At 32.2% G+C, this 21,565-nt stretch overlaps 1 protein-coding gene across 5 annotated transcripts in view; it reads left to right on the plus strand.

Annotated features, from left to right (window-relative positions):
* The first annotated feature begins 10,088 nt into the window (after positions 1–10,088).
* The window catches only part of LOC104593904 (potassium channel KOR2-like), a 146,479-nt gene continuing 135,002 nt past the window's right edge, over positions 10,089–21,565 (plus strand). For all 5 annotated transcript variants that reach the window (XR_016076316.1, XR_016076317.1, XM_010253995.3 and 2 more), the window contains exons 1-4: positions 10,089–10,361; positions 11,617–11,838; positions 12,644–12,707; positions 13,610–13,949. Coding sequence is in view for 3 of the 5 variants with exons in the window: in XM_010253995.3 (XP_010252297.1) it covers positions 10,171–10,361; positions 11,617–11,838; positions 12,644–12,707; positions 13,610–13,949 (817 nt within the window). In the remaining 2 variants the exon portion in view is untranslated. The remainder of the gene's footprint in view (positions 10,362–11,616; positions 11,839–12,643; positions 12,708–13,609; positions 13,950–21,565) is intronic.

The raw sequence follows: 21,565 nt of genomic DNA on the forward strand, positions 1-21,565 counted from the left end.
AAATATATATATACCGGTTGATTTGGTTAATCGCCGGTTTTTTATATTGATTAACCGAAACCGAATTGATACCTTCAGTTTTTTAAAAACACCAAACCGATTAGTTTGGTTAACTGATTTTTCAGTTTGATTTTGATCAATTTTTTTCAATCAGTTCGGTTTTTCAGGTTTTTTTTCTCACCCAATGTATCCATATCTCTCTAGCTAGTAGTTTTCCTCCAGCTTAAATGCTGCTTGGTTCTTTCATGTTTGATTCATGTATCTGCTTTACATTATTGATCAAGGTCTGAAAATTTACATATCAGGTAAGATCTTCCCTGCCTCTCGTATTTCTTAACAGATTTGTTTTTAATGTGTTTAGATTAACAAGTCACTAATTCATGGTGGGTTTTATTCTTTCGTTAACAATTATAAGCAAGTTTGCGGTTGAGCAATCACAGCTGATGACGTGTCAGCAATAATGACTTTGCATTTGGGTTTATAGTTGCATCAAAGAACTGAAGTGTTGGGCCCAAACCTATCCCAAAATTTTTTGGGCTTTATGTGGATTTAGGCTAAGCCGCGAGCAAAGTCAAGAATGATCACCCTCTTAAACAATCATTCAACCTAAAAGATTAAGCCGTTAATTGAGGTCTTTGAATAAGTTTTAGTTCTTTAATAGCCCCTCACATGAGGGTTTATTGGGCTTGAAGAGTGGCCAGAACAGGCCCACCCATACCTTGTGCTGAAACTTAATTAATTATAATAGGGGTGATGAGAATAAAACACTAGACCACTTGGTCAAAGTGGCTCTGATACCATCTCAAAGAACCATTCAACCTAAAAGCTTAAGCTGTTAAGTAAGGTATTTGAATAGGTTTTATTCTCTAACACACCCTACTTTTAACACAACAATCTAGCCATAAATCGAAAACACCTCTTCTCGTTGTTTCCTTGCATTTTAGTAGTGACATGTCATATCAAGATTTAACATATGAAAACACCAAAATACCTATTAATAGGCTTATCAATGACAGATAATTGATAATTACAAATCAGATCTCCTACCCACATGATATTACGGTTGTACATTATCTCCTCATGAATGGGATAATATGCAAATATGGAAGATGTTCTCAACTTACAGCTGTAGTGAGCCGTGAATAGGGTAGGTGTGGATAGGGTTCTTGTGAATAGGAGATCCGAACTGTGATAATTATCGACTTAATATGCCATGATACATATCAATGCTTTGAGCCTTGCTCATAACTACCGACAAGGCAAATGAACACTAGCATGTGGAGATCAACAAAATCTGTATAGAATGATCTCCTACTAATATTGAAAGGGGCTATCTCTTGTTGCTCCCGGCCCTCCTCTGTTCCCTTCCATCCAACCAGATCAAAGTACGATCTATTTTTGTGACTCGATGGTGAATGATGCAGTAGAGGCTTAGATTGCATCTATCTATACTGTAAGGATGGTCTACATCCTACTTTATATAAAGTGTCCCCTATATCACAAGCAAAATGAAGAATCCTGGCCAGTGAACCATAGATGGGTCCAAGATCTCAACATACCATGTGATGCATGTTCATAGACTTTGATCTTAAAATACAATTTTTTTGGTAATAAAATAAAATTTATTGGAAAAAAATAAAAAAAATCAAGAAATAAGAAGAGAAAATAACAAAAAAATCATTAAAAGAGGGCCCAAAAACTAGACCCCCACCAGAATCAACCCAAGCCACTAAAACCAATCCAGATTTCCTGCCCACAACTCTTTACCCACGTTGAATTGCAGCCACACATTGCCATATTGGGTAACATGTAAATAGGAAGATGTTCCCAATGTACAGCCTGTGTGTGCAGGTGTAGATAAGAGATCCAAGCTCCAAAGAAAAAGACTAACACTGTTTAGTTTGAAGAAAAAAGTAGGAAAAGGAACCTTTACAAACCTTGTATGAGTTTCCTTACCTTTCCCTTCCTTTCTCTACTTTTTCCTTCAAACCAAACATAGCCTAAAATAATCTTTACACACATAAGCCCAACCTAAAGCCCAGGCCCAAGCAACAAGTTCACATCTGCGCCCCACAAGGAGGTGCCCCACAATGTCCCACAGTATATCCCCGTCATACATTGGGGACATCTCCCGATGATAATACTAGTCCTGATGATGTCAAAATCGGGAGATGTTCCCAATACATGGGGATGTGCTGTGGGGTGCCCCTTGTGGGGCGCAGATGTGAACTCCCAAGCAACAAAGACACCAACCAAAACTTAAAATTGTTTTAACAAGACCGTCTACCTCTACCTCCCCTCCCTCTGCCCCTTGCATTTTTACAACCTCTCTTACCCAAATTAAGACCAGCGCTGAGTCCAAGGACAAAGCTAAAGGTCCAATTTTTTGATTTCCTGAATCCAGGCAATGCCACCATTGTTATAAACCAGATCATCATCACTGTTAATATGGTCGGAAGAATCAATTGAATTCTTATCATCACCACTAGACCATGCCAAGAGTCAATCACTTTAGGTTGTAACAGAAATTGCTGATCAAACTCGTTAAATAATTTACAAGCTCCCTCATCTCCACCCACAAGGTTGCGTTTGGAAACGATGCAAATGGAGTGTAAATCTTGGTTCAGGGTAAATTTGCACTTTAGTTCACTTTTGCCCATGTTTGGCAATATTACATCTATGCATTTACAAATGACAAACCAATACATACTTACATTGATAATAAGATGTAAAAAAGTACATCAATAAAAAAAAAAAAAGTAAATTTGCATTCAAGTGGACTTTTGATAAAAAAATGCATATGCTTTATTCGAATTCATGTTTGCATCCATTACAGCTAAAAGTCTGTTTGGTAAGAAGGTAAATTTGTTAGTGTAAAACTAATCCAATTTTATAATTTATATGAACCGTTTTACACTCTACATATTTGCATTCACACTTATTCGCATCGTTTCCAAACGCAGCCTAACGAAAATGCCTGAGTCCCTCCTACCCACTTGCACGCCCAGCTCCATTTGGTCTGAACTCAGTGGGCGGCCACTAGCCTTAGGAGGATAGGTGTGATCCAGCTATCCATTCCGGAACTGCCATAACAGACTGAGGATCCTTGGAACTCTCAGCCACCTCCCTTACCTCCAGAGGTGGCTCAAAGACCAAAGCAGAATTCCTAACCCCCTCCACCCTGAACAACGGTGAGGATCCACAGTAGAGCTGGGAGGCTTTTTGTTTTCAAGACCTCTCTTCACTAGTCTCTCTTAGGCTCAGTTTGAAAGTAAGGGTGTTAATGGACCGGTTTTTGACTGGACCCCATTCAGTTCAAAATCAATTTGGATAGATTGGATGGATCAACAAGACATATTGGATTGGACCAAATCAGTCCAAAATATTTATTAGATTAGATTGGACATGACTTGTCCATAATAAATATATATTGGATTAAGCCAATATCTGGTCCATTGATATAAGATAAAATAGGTGCCAATGGACCAGATTTGGATTGAAACCAATCTAAATTAAACAAATTTGAACATATTGGACCATCCAGACATTGAATTAGATCAATCCAAAGTGGTCTAAAATATTCATTGGATTGGATTGAATTGGATCTGGTCCATTTATAATGGACTCACATTGGACTGGATTGGATTAAACCAAATCCAGTCCAATTAACACCCCTATTTCAAAGGAATACAAATACAAACATGTAAAGTGCAAAACATTGTATTTTATGTTATTTTGTATGTTAGTATGTATTGATATGTTACATATTTATATTTGTACTCTTCCCAAATGGAGCATTAGCCTCATTTTTGGAAAGAGCACAAATTAATGCATATAAAATAATATATAATACAAGGTTTTGCACTCTCCATATTTATATTTATACTCCTTCCAAACTGAGTCTTAGGAATATAAATACAAATATGTACGATGTAAATGTATATAAAATAATACAAAATACAGGAAATTACACTCTATATATTTGTATTTGTACTCTATCCAAACTAAGCCTTAGGAACAAAACCAATAGCAACCTTTCTAAAGGTGACAAACTTTTTTCTATTCAAAATAATTGACTGTATATCCTTCAATCTTACAATCTGATCATTGCTCTTCCTTCTATAAATGTTTGCACTTTGCAGTGCAAAGTCTTTTATGCACAGCTCTAAATCTATGGAACAGCGGATTTTATTTTGCCTTTTGTATGGGAGGAGTAAAACTAGAAATAAAATGGCAGGTTTCCGATTCCCACTTTATATGAGAGAGAATGAAAATAAGTTGAAAAGTTGTTTGTTTGGAAGAAGCAAAATTACATGGTATACAATTTTTGTGAGAGGGGGAATAAAAAACACAAGAAATCGTTGTCTGTGTTTAGGAATAATGGGAAGTAAAATGATGCGATTCTCACTACGCAAAAGAAAAGAAAAGGTAACAGGATGGTGGTAGAAATCTGGGATGCAAAATTACTACCACTAATGAGTGTAAATGAGACAAATGCAAACTCTGCGCGTATCAACTGGAGTGAAAATCAAAGTTAAAATCAAATTCGATTTGCACTAAAATCAAATGAATCATTAGATATTTTTTAACAGAATTCTTTTCCGCCATTGTATGAATATGCAATACCCCAAACTTTTAGAATGTGTCTAATAGGTTTCTGTTGTTAACAGTCCCTCAACTAATTTTGAAAATGTCAAAATTATCCATCAGGTGCTATCTAATTTTCTTTATTTGCCACTTCCACATAAACCAGTTTAAATAAAATTCCATCCGTTTAAATCTTGATTTCAGTAAATTATGTTGTCATCTCACTTGATTCCAAGCAATCTTGTTTTCTGGCTTGTGGAATGATAGATTACCGGTTACCAACGATGAATCTATGGCTAATGAAGTCAAATCCAAACATAAGTGAATTCTGAAATAAGCAAAGAAGAAACTAGATGAGACAGGAAGGTTGCAGCGACATTTCCCTTGTAAATGCTAAGATTGATATCATTTCCCCTTGCATCCTAGCTGAAATAGGATGGTTGCAGCAACATTTCTCTTGAAAATGTTAAGATCAACAACATTTCCCCTTGCATCCTAGCTAAGATAAGAAGGTTGTAGCAACTATCCAAGATGGATTTTAGAATATACAGAAAATTTTCATCAGCTACATAAAATTTAAAAAAAAATTAAAGAATATACAAGAAGTCATAGTAATGGTAGTTTCAGCCATCGCCAGAACTTGATCAGTTCTTGGCATTGTCATTGGTTCGTTCAAATATGTTCTTGGCACCAACGTCAATTCCTAGCACCGTCGTAGAAATGGCACAATTCTTCAGTGTGGCTTCTTTTTCTTCTTCAAGTTTCAATCAAGGGTGGAATCCATTTTCAATCTTTTACAAGTGAAGCTACAACAAGAGTTTTCTACAACATCAAGATGCACTTTGCACCGAGTTAAGCAATGAACTAGAACAGGTAGATGGAAACCACATCTAAACCACACATGTGCTCATGTGAATTAGATTCTATATGATTCCTTAAATGAGTTGGACTTATAAAATTTCAGGCGCCTTTTTCCTGGTAATAATGGTTATGAGAAAAATGTCTTCTGGGTTCTATATTGTAAACGTATTTGAACACCAAGAAATTTCATGAATAGAAACTTAATTGAATTCCACCCCCTTGGCTGAAGAATAGTAATCCTACAAATCATTTGTTAATGCTGTATATTCATGACTAGAGTTTTTCTGGTAATAATGATTATGAGAAAAATACCTCTTCTGTTTCATCAACATTGAATCCTGACGTTTGGTGTGGCTAGGGAATTCAACAGTCGCAATAAATGTTGTCTTTTGGTATGACTGCTGAGACTCAACAATCACAATTACTTTACTAAAACTGTTCCATTTATTTTGATTCCTCTAATTCTGCCCCTCCATTTTTTCGCCAGAATTTTAGGGACCATGTTCCCTATTTTCTTCTATAAAAGGGGAGTTTCTAGGGAGTAGGATGATGATGGAGAGTAAGCATTAGAAAGCTGAAGGGGAGCTTCCTACTATGTTTGGTATCGTTTTCTTCTTCATTGTTGCCATTAAGGATTTTTCACATCAGATCAAAACAGTCATCTATACTATTGAGTGTTTCAAGGCTTTGTTAAAGGCATTTCGGCACTAGTAAGGTGGCCAGCTTGTAATACTCTCATCAAGGATATGAATAAACAAGTTTTCTTTCCTCTCCCGTGGATGTAAGTCTCTTTGACCGAACCACGTAAATCTGATGCCATCTTTACTTTTCTTTTGCTCTTATTATTTGCTTTATAATTCACATATTTCTCAATTATTTTCTTGTTTACCATACTATTTAATTGGTAATTCAAAGTTTAATCCTTACAAATCGTAAAGATTGCAATGATTTCATCCTTGGTCTTGCTTCTTTGCTCTTCTTTGATCATGGAAAACAGTTGTTGTTGAGGAAAAGCTGGGGACTCTCGGGAACTATGAGCCAAGGGATTAGTTTACCATCTATTGAATTAGATAGCCAATTTTTTTCATTATTTTAAGTTTCAAAAAGTGAATTTTATAGATAAAACGCCACAAATTTTTTGTTTACTTGAATCCGCACATGTAAAACAGGGGACCATGTGAAAGGTGACATGGTTGAATCTGATTAAAAGTGCACCACGTTGCACACCAAAGCGAGTGTAGGAAATTCGGGTTCCAAATATATGCATATCCATTCAAGTCTTGTCAATAGTTGGTTTTTGTTAGGGTCGGACCCTAGCTGGTCAAGCTGCCACGTGGTTGTTGTTGTGTCCTGGGGTCACCCAACGTCCTCAACCACATTAGCAAACTAATATGTCACGCACCGGAGTCAATGAACATACCTGCAAGGAAAAACCCTGAACAATATAGTTGTCAAGGCAACACCTAGGCGATTAGGCAGTTTTACAGTGTCGCCTCGCTCATACGCCTATAGTTTTGTATACTAGGTGACCGTCCAAAGACTTAGGCAGGTGCCTAAATTCAGCTTTAGTGCTCTTTTGTTTCAATAAAATAGGGGCTTCTTCTCTTCCAGCCCAGCTTCAGTTTTTTTTTTCTTCCAGAAAACATGGTCTCCACCCCTATATTCCTTCTTCTTCTTCCAGCCCAGATTCAATGCTTTTTTTTTTCAAAAAAATTGGGGCTCCGCCCCTATTCTCCTCCTCCTCCTTCTTTCTGCACTTATTATTTTTAATAGTCTAACCTACTCCCTTCCTAGTTCCTAAACTTCTAAAATAGTTTAGGTCAGCTTCTATCGCCAAGGTGCCTAGTCGCCCCATGGTCACCTAGTCGTCTTGACAACTATGCTGAACAAGAGTGGGGTACGCAACGTCTCTATGTCGTTGATAAGTATCCTTGCTAAGGAACAAGGGATCATCCGAATACATACCTTGGAGGCCAGTCTTTTTTATTGGATCCTTGCAAACTTCAAAAATTTTCCAGATGATCTATTACACTTTTCTTTCTATGGAAACTTTAAGTAATAGCTATTAGGAACTTTTTTATGAAGATGTGTGTCGGATCTCTAATGGTGGAGACAAAAAAATTATCTTGGGGAGTCAAGAGATGAGGGAGAATGGAGAATGGAGACCTGGCAAAATTTTCTATAGTGTGACTATGCGGAAGTATTGTCGATCACAAATCTTAAGTCAAAATGTTCAATGTGAAGTTTATCTTAAGGTTTGGGTATCCCATTACATCGACATCCACATTTGAATCTGATTATTATCAAATATCTAGATTCGTATTTTATGTGAATCTGACATATCAAATTTCAGATCAGATTCAGATTTAATTCAAAACCATCTTATTTTGTTTAAAATGACTAAAAAATTAAAAATAATTATTTTTAAATTATATATCTATACTACTTTAAAAAAACATAAATAGTTTCAAGAATATTTCTGGAATTTTTTGAGGATAAAAGTTATCCCTCCATATTTAAATTTATTGGTAAAAATGATGGCAAATAGGGTAACTGGTTATTGGAATTAAATGAGTTGAAAAGAGGTAATTTTAAGATATTTAGTGCACTCAATTCCCTCTCATTAAATCCAAGATTTAAGGTATTAACTTGAATTCACCTTCATTAATCATATATTTGATGCATTTTTGTTTCTTCTCATCATTAAAATCTATTAGTTAAATCCATACATAATAAATTAATAATTTCAATAACATAAAAACTTATACTTCTAGCCTCAAGAATATTTCTAGAATTTTTTGAGGACAAAATTTACCCATCCATATTTAAATTTATTGATAAAAATTAGGGCAAATAGGGTAACTGGTTATTGGCATTAAATGAGTTGAAAAGAGGTAATTTTAAGATATTTAGTGCATTCAATTCCCTCTCATTAAATCCAAGATTTAATGTATTAACTTGCATTCACCTATCCTATATTCGAGGCATTTATGTTTCTTCTCATCATTAAATTTTATTAATTAAATCCATACATAATAAATCAATAATTCCAATAATATAAAAACTTATACTTCCAAAATCTACTTGGAAAAAATAGTATCTTCATCTAAGTGGTGATAAGAAATTAAACCATTTTAGATCAAATGGGTCAAGCCATGTTGCTACAATTAAATAATAAAATTCATAAATAGATAAAATGCAAAATAGATATAAATAAAAAAAATTGAGAACATTTTTAACATGATATATTCAACATATTAAACAATAATAAATATGATTAGAAGTGATATAATAATAATAATAATAATAATAATAAAATAATTGTCATTGTAATTTAAAATTTCCTTGTGCAATGCATGTGCACATTGACTACAAGCATTTAAGTTTAATTTTAATCATATTGTTTCTTTTGTTAATTTTTAATTTCTATCTTAACTAGGATAAATAAAAAATTCAAGTAATCAATATGCGGAAAAATTTCTCACAGGCAACGTATGTATTTAATTACTAGTGAACAATAAATGTATATAAATATAAAATATTAAATTTATCCATTATGAACTTTATATAATTATATATAATATCTATAGCTATATACATATACATAATTTTACTACATGTGTATTACATGGGATTAATTTGCATCTAAAATGCTTATTAATCAAATGCATGTTCTGACAAATAAATTTTTAGGATAGTCAAATTCGGAGTCAAATCAAGGTATCAAAATTTTCAAGTCCATTGCCAATCCTAGTTGAAAAATATGAACCCTATATAACTTCGGGTTGAGATAAAATTGAAGTTTTTTACTCAAATCGGATATCAAAATTTTGGAGTCAAAGGCTATTTAATTTCAGGTTGGGTTAAGATTGAGATATTGTTCAATCCGGCCCTACAAATTAAATTAATTAGGTTATTCCAATTCAACCCCAACCTGAAAACCAATCAAAATAAATTGGATTGATCAATAAAATAATGAATTTGGTTAATTCAACAAATTGAGTCGGGTCAAGGTTGACATCAAGTATTAGCGTGACTCTGTCTCAACCCATTAATATTTTTTATGAAAAGTTTGGATGAGGAGAGGGGGAGCATTAGCCCAACCTTTTTTTTTTCTCTTTTACTAATATCTCTTTCTCTCTTATTCAAAAAAAAAAAAGTTATGGGAGGGGGGCAAATGACCCCACCAAACTTGGCTCCTCCCCTCTGGCCTCCAATAACTAGGAGGAAGCTCAATTTTATTTTTTATGATTCGCAATTCTCCACACATTATCCATAAAGTAAAAGAAATCATCTATTTTAATTTAGGCCTAGTTCAATTTACAAAGCAGAGTCCACAAAAAAAAGTAAAAATAAAATCAAGTATAAGCTTGTAATGCTTTTTATATCTTGAAGAAAAATATGATTTTATTTCTTAAGAAACAAAATTAATCCAAGCCATTTAATAAAGTTGAGACAATCTACACATAATGACACACAGGTGATGACAAAACTAAGCAAACCCACATGGCCCTTCAACCCTTGTTTCACATGCTAGTGGCCATGATGCATTCCCAATTGTCAATTTTGTGTTAACTTTACATCAGGTGCTAATAAAAAATAAAATTGATAGATCATCCCCCCCCCCTCTTTTCTCTCTCTCTCTCTCAATCCATTTGCTAAAAATACAGGTACAGTTGGTTGTAGTGAGAGTCTGAGAAACAGAAAAATAGCAGAGAAAACATGGCTGCAGGAGAGATCCAAGAAGAATTTGTTCTTAACAACGTGGATGACAACACCGATGGCTCTGTTGGAAACAGGTTGGATTTTATTTCTAGGGAGTTTTGGCTTGGGAAGACCAAGTGGGAGACTGTCGATCCTACCAGCATTCCAAAAGACTGTTATGGTGCCTTTGTAATTGATCCTAATGGAAGGTGAGTTCTTTCTAGAGAGAGAGATAATTGATTACTTTATTGAATATAGTGGAGATTCTTTTTTCATTGCATGATTTCACTTGTACTACATCTGATGTTATTTCGGTATTGCAAAGAATATCAAAGACAATTTTAAGAGATGTATTTGAATACATATATAAAATTAAACCTTTCAATTTCCTAAAATTTCAGTAAGACATACTGATTATGATAATAAATTACCCTAAACTAAACATCCAGAACACTTATAACCATGAAACAATTATAAATTAATATGAACAAAGAATAAATTAATGCATTAAGGTAAAAAACTTAAACATATCTTGACTTTTTATAAATATTAACTTAAACATACCCTGAGTTTTGTATATAGACTTAAATATACATTGTGAGATGTTCCTATTGGATTTAAACATACCCTCATTTCTTCTCCTATTTCATGAACTTATTTTAATATTCTAAAAAATCCTATTTTACCCTTTGAAAATACTAGATTGTTTTAAAACAATATTTGTTGCTATGTTTTTGACTTCCTACAACTGCAATTGCAACAATTTTCAAATTAAGATAGGGAGCCAGTGGATGGATAGCATAGAGAGAGGGGCAGATTAAAATATATAGGGGGCTGAATGCAGTTCAATGATGGTGGCGAGTTGCAGGTTGAAGGAACAAACAAATTAAAAGAGAAGCAAGAAAAGAGAAGAGGAAGAAGAGAGAGAGAGAGGGGGGGGGGAGGAGAAAGGGGGAGAAGGGATTTGATATCAAATCTTGGCCTACAACCAGCCAAAAAACATTTGAACAAGACCCACTTATACAAGGAGAAAAAACATTTTGAACAAGATATTATTATATCCGAGTTGAAATCAGCCCCCCACAAGATAGTTTCGCATAATATCCCATAGCACATTTCCGTCATGTATTGGGAACATCTACTGATAATGTCTCATTATTTCTGATACTTTTCATCAGGAGATATTTCTAGTACACGGTGGGAATATACCGTGGGACGTTGTGGGAAACTATCTTGTGGGGGGCTAATTTGAATTCATCATATCCATGTGTGCATTCATAAGTTACTGAAACTTCAAGAATTAAACAAAAAAAAAGAAATAATATATGCAAATAAATATAACTTCCCTCGTTTTGTGGAGACTAGTGCCCAACCCCACTTTGTTTCAAAACAAAACTTATATAAATTTGAGAAATGTTGTATTTAGAGTCAAAACTGACCTTACAAACTTTTATCAACTTGTAGATTCTATAGATATTGGGCAAACATCATATGCTTTTGGTCCATGTATTCATCTTTCTTTACGCCAGTGGAGTTTGGGTTCTTCAGAGGATTGCCAAATCATCTGATGAACTTGGAGAGCATACAAATAATCTTCTTTGTAGATGTGATCATTCAATTCTTCGTCGCATACAGAGACCGTCACACATACAAAATGGTATATGACAGGAAAAGCATTGCCATACGGTAAGCTTCTTATTATATCACTTTTATTGGGTTAAAGTAGTACGAAACGATATGATGTAAATTCTCTTAATTTAATAATGGATATGACTTTGAATATAACAGAATGGCCAAATAGGATTCATATAGCCAATTTTATATGGTTGAGATATAAGACTTAGATGAGGATGATGATGATGATGATGACGACCTATATTGGTACAATTTAGGGGTGTCAATTGGATTGGATTTGGTCCAATCTGATCCAGTCTAATGTGAATCCATTACTAATGGATCAGGTCCAATCCAATCCAATGAATAATTTGAATCATATTGGATCGGTCCAATTCAATATTCGAATCGTCTAATTTGTTCAAATTCATTTTAATTTAGATTGGTTTCAATCCAAACCCAGTCCATTAACACCTATATTCTTATCTTATACCAATGAATCAGATATTTGCTTAATCCAACTAAATCCAATATAAATTTTTATGAATGGACCAGGTCCAATCCAATCTAATAAATATTTTGGACTATATTGGCCCAATCCACTATATCTTTTTGGTCCGTCCAATCCATCCAAATTGATTTTGGACCGGACAGGATTCAATCCAAAACAGGTCCATTAACACCCTTAAGTACATATGTTCACTAACTAATTGGATTTGGGTTAAATTGGAATGGCCAAAGCCTCAACTCTAACAACGTTTTTAGCTCCAATCAATAAGTCCATTCATGCATGCTTGAATTTCTGCTTTATGATAAGCAGCAAACTACTTGAAGAACATATTGAATTTTTGTTCTTTATTTTCTTTGATGTATGCAGCTATGCAAAGAGAAGCTTTGCATTAGATCTTCTTGGCTGTATTCCTTGGGATGCCATCTACAAGGTGAGGAGATTAAAAGGAAGTGTTCATACTCACGGCTGTGTTTGTTTGCAGTGCACTTGGTTCAGCTTTTGCTTTCATTTGTTTGTTAATAAGATTTGCACTTTCTACCTGATACAAAATTTGCAAGTGATTATATGTATTCGTTGGCAGTGCAAATTTTACATCCTAAAATCTGATGCAAATCTTGTACCATTTTCCTCCTACCTCAATTAGACAATCTCTCATATAAAGCAGGAATCACATCACCTTGCTTCCTACCTCGCTCACAAACAAATGAGCCATAATCTCATGAATTTAAAGTATGAGAGATATTCTCAATGTGCAACTGGATACATATAAGAGGTGGGATCGGATCAAACCATTTTCCCTCTTACAAACAAACAAACAAAATAAGGCTGCCAAAAGCCAAAATTTGCACTCTCAAACATTTACACAGGCTGCATTTGGAAATGATGCAAATATGTAGAGTGTAAAACAATTCATATAAATTGTAAAATTGGATTAGTTTTGCACTGATAAATTAATTTACCTTCTTACCAAATAGACTTTTAACTGTAATGGATGCAAACAAAAATTCCAATAAAGCATATGTTTTTTTTTTTATCAAAACCCACTTGAATGCAAATTTACTTCTTTTTTATCAATATAAATATGCATTGGTCTATCATTTATCAATGCATAAATGTAATGTTCACAAACACAGACAAAAGTGAACCAAAGTACAATTTACCTAAAAACCCGGATTTATTCTCCATTTGCATCGTTTCCAAACGCAGCACAGCAACAGAAATAAAATTTGCACTGCAAACAAATTAAGCCCGTAGAATGAGATTGTCCAAATTAAACAACATACATACACACATGACAAATGCACTGTGTTAATCGATGCAAATATGTGATAGGTCACAGGAAGAAGAGAAGCTGTACGGTGCCTGATTTGGATCCGACTGTATCGAGCACGGAAAGTGGAAGAATTCTTTCAGAAGATGGAGAAGGATATCCGCATCAACTATCTATTCACAAGGATAGTGAAGCTCATCACAGTGGAACTGTACTGCACTCACACAGCAGCTTGCATCTTCTACTACCTGGCAACCACATTGCCTCCTGCAAAGGAGGGCTCTACATGGATTGGAAGCCTAAGCATGGGAGATTACAAATATATCAACTTCAGAGAAATCGACTTCTGGAGGCGCTACATAACTTCCCTCTACTTCGCCATTGTTACCATGGCTACGGTTGGTACGTATATAACTATATATATATGCTCAGACTTCACACATCACAATCATCACACCAGAGGTTCATGGGTTCTTTGGCCTAGAAATGCTTTTTGCCTACGTACTTATTGGGCCGGGCCTGGGCCCAGAGTGTTTCCATCGATCCTCACCTATTCAAACTATTTAGGCCATGTTTGGAAGTGCTTTTTTTAATGATTTTTTTTTTATGCTTTTCATATTGGGGATTCCAAGCCAAAAAATGGTTTGATGTAGGGGCACAAATTGGGCAAGCCCAACCTGAGCCCAAACCGATTCATCCCAATTTTTACACGGGTTGGCTGGGTTTGGGCCCGGTTATACATATTCATAGATACATATATAAATATGTATTTACATATATACATATATATCTGTATACATATTTACAAATATACATACATATATGTCTACATACTTGCATAAATGCATGTGTACATGTATAATTATAGAGCTGGTCATTGACCAACCGGAGTCTAGCCTGAGCCGGAGCCCAACCCGAGTGCATCAAATACAATGCGGGCTGGGCTCGGGTTAGTAAGATCAAGCTTGATCTCGGCCTTGGTTTGGGCTCAAACCTTAGACCTAAATCTTAAGGTTGGGTTTGGATTGACCATAAACCCAACCCAACCTGCCTAACTTGCACCCCTAGTTTGATGAAAAAGTTGTAAAATGAGCTTTTCTGCATCAAGTGAATTGGGATCTGCTCCTAATAGAACGCACCTCACACAGACCACACAGCCCCATCCTACTGTGTATTGGGAACATCTCCCCATAAATAATAACACAAAAGACAGGAGATATTCTTAATGCACGATGGGATGAGACTGTGAGGTGCACTCTTTGAGGAGAAGATTTGGTACTCACAAAAGCTCATTAAAAAGACTAGTACTTAAGTAGTAAGAAATTTTTCTTCATATTAATTACTTGAATTTTAGATATATCATAGTTAAAATATAAATTGAAAATTAACAAAAGTAACAATATGATTAAAAATAAACTTAAATGCTTGTAATAAATGTCAGGTCAATTGCACGTAGAAATTTTAAATTGCAACAACAACAATTATTATTATTATTATTATTATTATTATTATTATTAGTATTATTATTAAAATTTGTATTCTATTTCTGCCATAAATAAAAATAATTTTTATTTTAACAATTATTCTTATTTAATATAATGAATATAGAACATTAGAAATGTTTTCAACAAAATTTTGTACTTTTCATTTTTTGTTTTCTATCTTTTTTTAAATATTTATTATTCAATTATGACATCATGAGTTTCTTTGAAAAGATTGATTATTGACCCATCATCTAAATAAGAAAATATCTTTGCTTTTGGATCAATTTTAAATTATATATTTCATCTACATAATATAAATAATTTTTACTTATCACACTTAATTTTTGTTTGACATAATTAATATATAATCTTTTATATATTCTTTTAATTACTTGTACCTTTTTATTTTTTAAAGGTTTAGTATTTAACTACCATATCATTGATTAATCTATTGACCCAAACCACTAACCCACCATCTAAAAAGAAAAATAGTTTGATTTCTATGTTGACATTAAATTATGTATTACATTTTCATCATTGATAAAATTATTTCTTATGTATAATACTTATTTTTGTTTAATATAATGAATGTATAACATCAAAAATGTATACAATATTTTATTAGTTTTTTTATAAATATAAAACATTATATATGTTCCCAAAATTTCTCTATTTTTTATTTTTTTGATTCTTTATATTTTCTATTTTTAAAAATTTTATTATTTGACTATAACATCATTTCATTTCTATGTTGATTTTAAATTTGGCATTCCATTTTCATCATTAATAAACATACTTCTTAAATTTTACACTTATTTTTGTTTAGTATAACGAATATACAATGTTAGAGATATGTCCAATTATTTTTTTTGGTATTATATATTTTATATATTTTAGTTTTTATTATTTAATTATGGCATCATTCGTTAACCCATTTGAACCTAAATGATTGAATTGCTTACCCACCATCGGGGAGGGAAGAAAATGGTTATATTTTCAAATTTATTTTCAAAATATTCATTTTTATACTATTAAATTAATGTTATGGATTTAGTTAGTAGAATTTAATAATTTGAAAAGTATATCTTAAATATAGGATTTAACGAGAGAGTATGCATTAGGTATGAGATTTAATGAGAGAATATGCATTAGATATGATTTATTTCCAATTGGTTTTAAATTTTACATTCCATTTCCATCATTAATAAAAATATTTCTTTTTTATCATACTTATTATTGTTTAATATGTTGAATAAATATTAAAAATGTTCCCAATTTCTTTAATTTCTATATTTTTTGCATTTTATCTATTTTTCAATTTTATTATTTAATTATGGCAACATGGAATGACCCATTTGACCCAAAATGGTTTAATTTCTTACTACCACCTAGATGAAAACAATGTTTTTTCCAAGTAGATTTTAAAGTATAAGTTTTTATGTTATTGGAATTATTAATTTATTATGTATGTGTTTAATTAATGGAATTAAATGATGAGAAGAAACAAAAATGACTTAAATATATGACTCATGAAAGTGAATGCAAATTAATACATTAAATGTTGGATTTAATAAGAGAGAATTAAATGCATTAAATATCTTAAAACTACCTCTTTATAAATCATTTATGTTGTGTTTGGTTGTAGTGCAATTTTATTTACACTAGTACAAATGTACGAGAGTGCAAATGAAAAAAAAAAAAAGCAAATGTTGGTTTAGTTTTGTTTTGAATTTTACTTTATTCCGCTTTTGGTCTTATTTTACTTCATTTTTAATGCAACCAAAAAACATAAGGTAAAATTTGAAACAAAAAATAAATCAAAACTTGCAACCAAATCATTTGCACTACCATAGTTTTGCATCAATGCAAATGTATTTGCACTACAACAAGACACAACCTTGATATATATAACCGATTACCCTATTTTCCCTTATTTTTATCAATAAATTTAAATACTATGGGGTAAATTCTGTCCTCATAAAGTTCCAGAAATATTCTTGAGGCTATTTGTGCTTTTTACTATACTAGTAAATTTGCACAATGCCTTGCACGTGGCAATTTTAGATGATGAAGATAGTAATATATATCCAAATCATTTTAAATTTTGTATATATTTCTATGTATATAAAATAATTCTATATTAGAGATATCCCAAATGTTTTCAACAAATATTATGTATTTTTTTTATTTCATTTTTTAATTTTTATTATTTAATTGTGACAACATGGCTTAACCCATTTGACCTAGATGGTTGAATTGCTTATCCACCACCTAGACAAAAGGACAATTTCATTCTTTTGGTTCAATTTTGAAAAAAAACAAATGAGATTTATTGTTAAAACTATTGGATATAGATCTAATAATAGAATTTATTGGAGAGAAAATATCTTAAATATATCATTTATTGAGATAGGAATTGGCACCTCAAATGTATGACTTAATAAGAGGGATTTGAATGAGGTGAAAAATAATAGTTCAAATTACATTTTTTTGCCCTCACAATTAAAAAGGGACTAAATTCAAATTATATTTTTTACATTTGTTATATTTCCATGTGTGTAAAAATAATTCTTATTTATGACACTTGTTTTTGTTTAATATGATGAATATACAATATTAGAGATGCACCCAAATATTGACATTATTTATTGATTTTTTACTGTTTAATTATGATATCAAATATTGACACATTTGAACTAAAAGTTGAACTATTGATTTGGACCCAATAAGAAATCAATTTCATTTTTTGGTTGGTTTCACAATTCGTGTTTCGTTTTCATTATCAGTATAAACAATTCTTTTTTAGAACACTTATTTTTGTTTGTTATGATTAATTAATATAAAATATTAGAGAAATGGCCCACATGGATTCACTCAATTGACATCAAATGGTTGAATTGACTTATCTACCACTTGGATGGAAGAATGGTTTCATTTTTTTGGTTAATTTTAGAAAAGGATAAATCGCTGAAACCTATCTTAAAGTATTTTACCGTCACTAAAATCTCCCCTAAAGTTTGGTAATTGCAATCACCTCCCTTGAACTTTCAAATACAGTTACAAGTAGACCCCCTCTCTCAAAATCCTCTAACAAGAGCCAAGAGAACCACAAATGTCCAAAAAAACCATACAATTACCATTGAGGGTGGTTTTTTGCATAATATAATCTAAACTTTTGAATGACAAAAAAGGAAAGTTTAAAATTGCAACTTTACCTTTGGGGGATTCATATGAAGGGAAAATTTATAAAATAAATTAATTTCTAAAAGGAGGTTGGAAGGGTTCGGGGTAGTGACTGATATGAAGGGAAAATTTGGAAAATAAACATTTTAGTCAAAGTAACTACATGGTTATCTTGAACATTTTCATGCTTCTTGTTAGAGGATTATAAGAGAAGGGGTCTACTTGCAACTGTGTTAAAAAGTTCAGGGGAAGTGATTGCAATTATGAAACTTTAGGGGAAGTTTCAATAATGGTTAGAAACTTCAAAGGGAGGTTTTAATATTTTCCCCTCTAAAAAACATGGGTTTTATATTGTTAAAAAGTATTTTATAAAGATCTAATTATTAGAATTTATTAAATAAAAAATACCTTAAATACAAAATTTAATGTGAGAGAATGTGAATTAATTCCTTAAATATAAATCTTAACGAGAGAGAATTAAATAAGGTGTTGTAAAGGATATTACATTATTAGCCATTAGAATTAAAGGGGAACTAAACTAAAAATGGGGGTAGTTTAGTAAAAAAGAAAGTCCACACCCTCATTAGTACTTTTAATAGTACTAGTAAACATGTATGTGCATTTGCACGTGATAGTATCTCAAAGACAAAACTATTTACAATTCATGGACAGTTTTTGAATAGTTATAAGTGGACAGTTTCTTAATTGTTATAAGTGGGCAGTTTCTTAATTGTTATAAGTGGACAGTTTTTGGATTGAGAGTAAAGGGCATATATGCCCTTTTTTATGCTCGTTGTATGTTGCTTAGATAAGGGGTAAAAATGTCTAATGAAAAGTCCAAAAGATGGGGCTATTCGATCTTTTATTAGTAGTACAGACTAGTAAACATTTGCGTGCATTTGCACGTGACAGTATCTCCAAGACAAAACTATTTACAATTCATGGACAGTTTTTGAATAGTTATAAGTGGACAGTTTTTGAATAGTTATAAGTGGGCAGTTTCTTAATTGTTATAAGTGGGCAGTTTTTGGAGTGAGAGTAAATGACATATATGCCCTTCTTTATGCATGTTGTATGTTGCTTAGATAAGGGGTAAAAATGTCTATTGAAAAGTCCAGAAAATGGGGCTATTCGCTCTTTTATTAGTAGTATAGATAAATAAATATACTATACACAAAAGTGTATCATATAGGAAATATACACAAAAAATTCCAACTTCACATGTTTTGCACATGAAAATTTTAAATTACAATAACAATTATTATTATTATTATTATTATTATTATTAAATTTTAACCATGAGTTTATTTAAAACTTCTGACACCCCAAACCTAAACACTAATACCTCTCCTTTATTGGCATCAATTTCCCTTGTCACTACTTTCAACTGTATAGTGGAGTTAAAATTTGTTAGGTGAGGGTAAGGTACCGTTTGATTGCACTTTTTAGAGGTCCAAATCTGAAAATGCTACTTTTCAGACCTCACCCCTTGTTTGGTTGGACCTCTTAAACTGGGTTTGAAACTGATTTTCAGATCTGAAAATCATAGACCTTGGGCCGGCTCTTGACGTGCTTAGACGAGTTTCAGAGTATGCCCAATGTCCAAAATATCCTTACAATTTTTTTTGTAAATGACCTGAGTTACCCCTAATACCCCCAAACCCATAAAACCAAAACATTCGACCTCTCTTTCTCCGTCTCTCTCTCTCTCTCTTCGCCCTATCTTCTTGCCACAGCCACTGCAAGTTGTAGTGGTGGCTCTCTCTCCCCCTGTCTTCTCTCTCTCTCTCTCTTGCTCTCTCGCTCGCTCTCTCTCTTCGTCCTATAGTCCTGCCACTGACGCTGCAAGCTTTCTCTCTCTCTCCCTTGTCTTCCCACCACTGCCACCGCCGTTGTCTTCTCTTTCTCCCCCTAGCGGCAGCTCTCTCTCTCTCCTCTGTCTTCTCTCTCTCTCTCTCTCCCTCCCCTGTCTTCCCACCACTGCCACTATAGCTACAACAAGCAGCAGCAGTGGTTTGGTACTTCGGTGAATAAGAATAATGCTTTTATTAATTATTAATTATAAATTATTTTTATTAATTATTTTAATATTTTTATTAAATTTACTTGTGTTATTTATTAATTATTAATTATTTTTATTAAGTAGTAATTTTTAATTATTTCATTAATTTTTAAAAATTATTTTAATTTTTATTTATGTGAATTATTAATTATTTTAATATTTTTATAATTATTAATTTTTTTAATTTCAATCATTTCATTTATTAATTAGTAATTGTTAATTTATTATTTATTATTTGTATTGTTTTAATATTATTTTGAGGTTGAAAATTATTTTTATGAGATAATGTAAATTGAATTCAACATTTCCAAATTGCACATTTTAGTGGTAAAATAGTAAAATCAATAAATTTCAAATGGTAAAGGGTTGTTCCAACACAAACAAACTTATGGATTCAGATCCTCTAAAAAGTAGAAAAGAAATTATGCCTCTTTTTAGATTTCAAACACATTTAATATCTTTTTAACTTTTAAGATCTGAATTTTTAGATTTATCAAACGCCACCTAAGTTGATCACGGGACAAACACAAGATAATAAAAAGAAAAAAAAAAACTTTGTTTGGATTTAATGCTTGAAGCAGTTAAAAGAAGCCGGTGACCCGAGTTACCCTTGATACCCCCAAACCCGAGTTACCCTTGTTTGGATTTAATATTTTTATTAAATTTACTTGTTTTATTTATTAATTATTAATTCTTTTTATTAACTAGTAAATTTTAATGATTTCATTAATTTTTAAAAATTATTTTAATTTTAATTTTTGTAAATTATTAATTAGTAATTATTAAATAATCATTAATTATTTTTAATTTTAATTGTTTCATTTATTAATTAGTAATTATTAATTTGTTATTTTTTATTTGTATTGTTTCAATATTATTTTGAGGTTAAAAATTATTTTTTATGAGATAATGTAAATTGAATTCAACATTTCCAAATTGTATGTTTTAGGGGTAAAATAATAAAATTAGTAAATTTCATATGGTAAAGGGTTGATCCAACACAAAAAAACTTATGGATTCACATTCTCTAAAAAGTAGAAAAGCAACTATGCATCTTTTTAGATTTCAGACACATTTAATATCTTTTCAACTTTTTAGATCTGAATTTTCAAATTTATCAAACGCCACCTAAGTTGATGACGGGACAAACACAAGATAATAAAAAGAAAAAAAAAACTTTGTTTGGATTTAAAGCTTGAAGCAGTTAAAAGAAGCCGGTGACCCGAGTTACCCTTGATACCCCCAAACCCAGCAAACCTAAACACTCAACTCTCTCTAGCTCTCTCTCT

The sequence above is a fragment of the Nelumbo nucifera genome, chromosome 5 (genome assembly GCF_055504915.1).
Source record: "Nelumbo nucifera cultivar China Antique chromosome 5, China Antique-T2T, whole genome shotgun sequence".
NCBI classification, from domain to species: domain Eukaryota; kingdom Viridiplantae; phylum Streptophyta; class Magnoliopsida; order Proteales; family Nelumbonaceae; genus Nelumbo; species Nelumbo nucifera.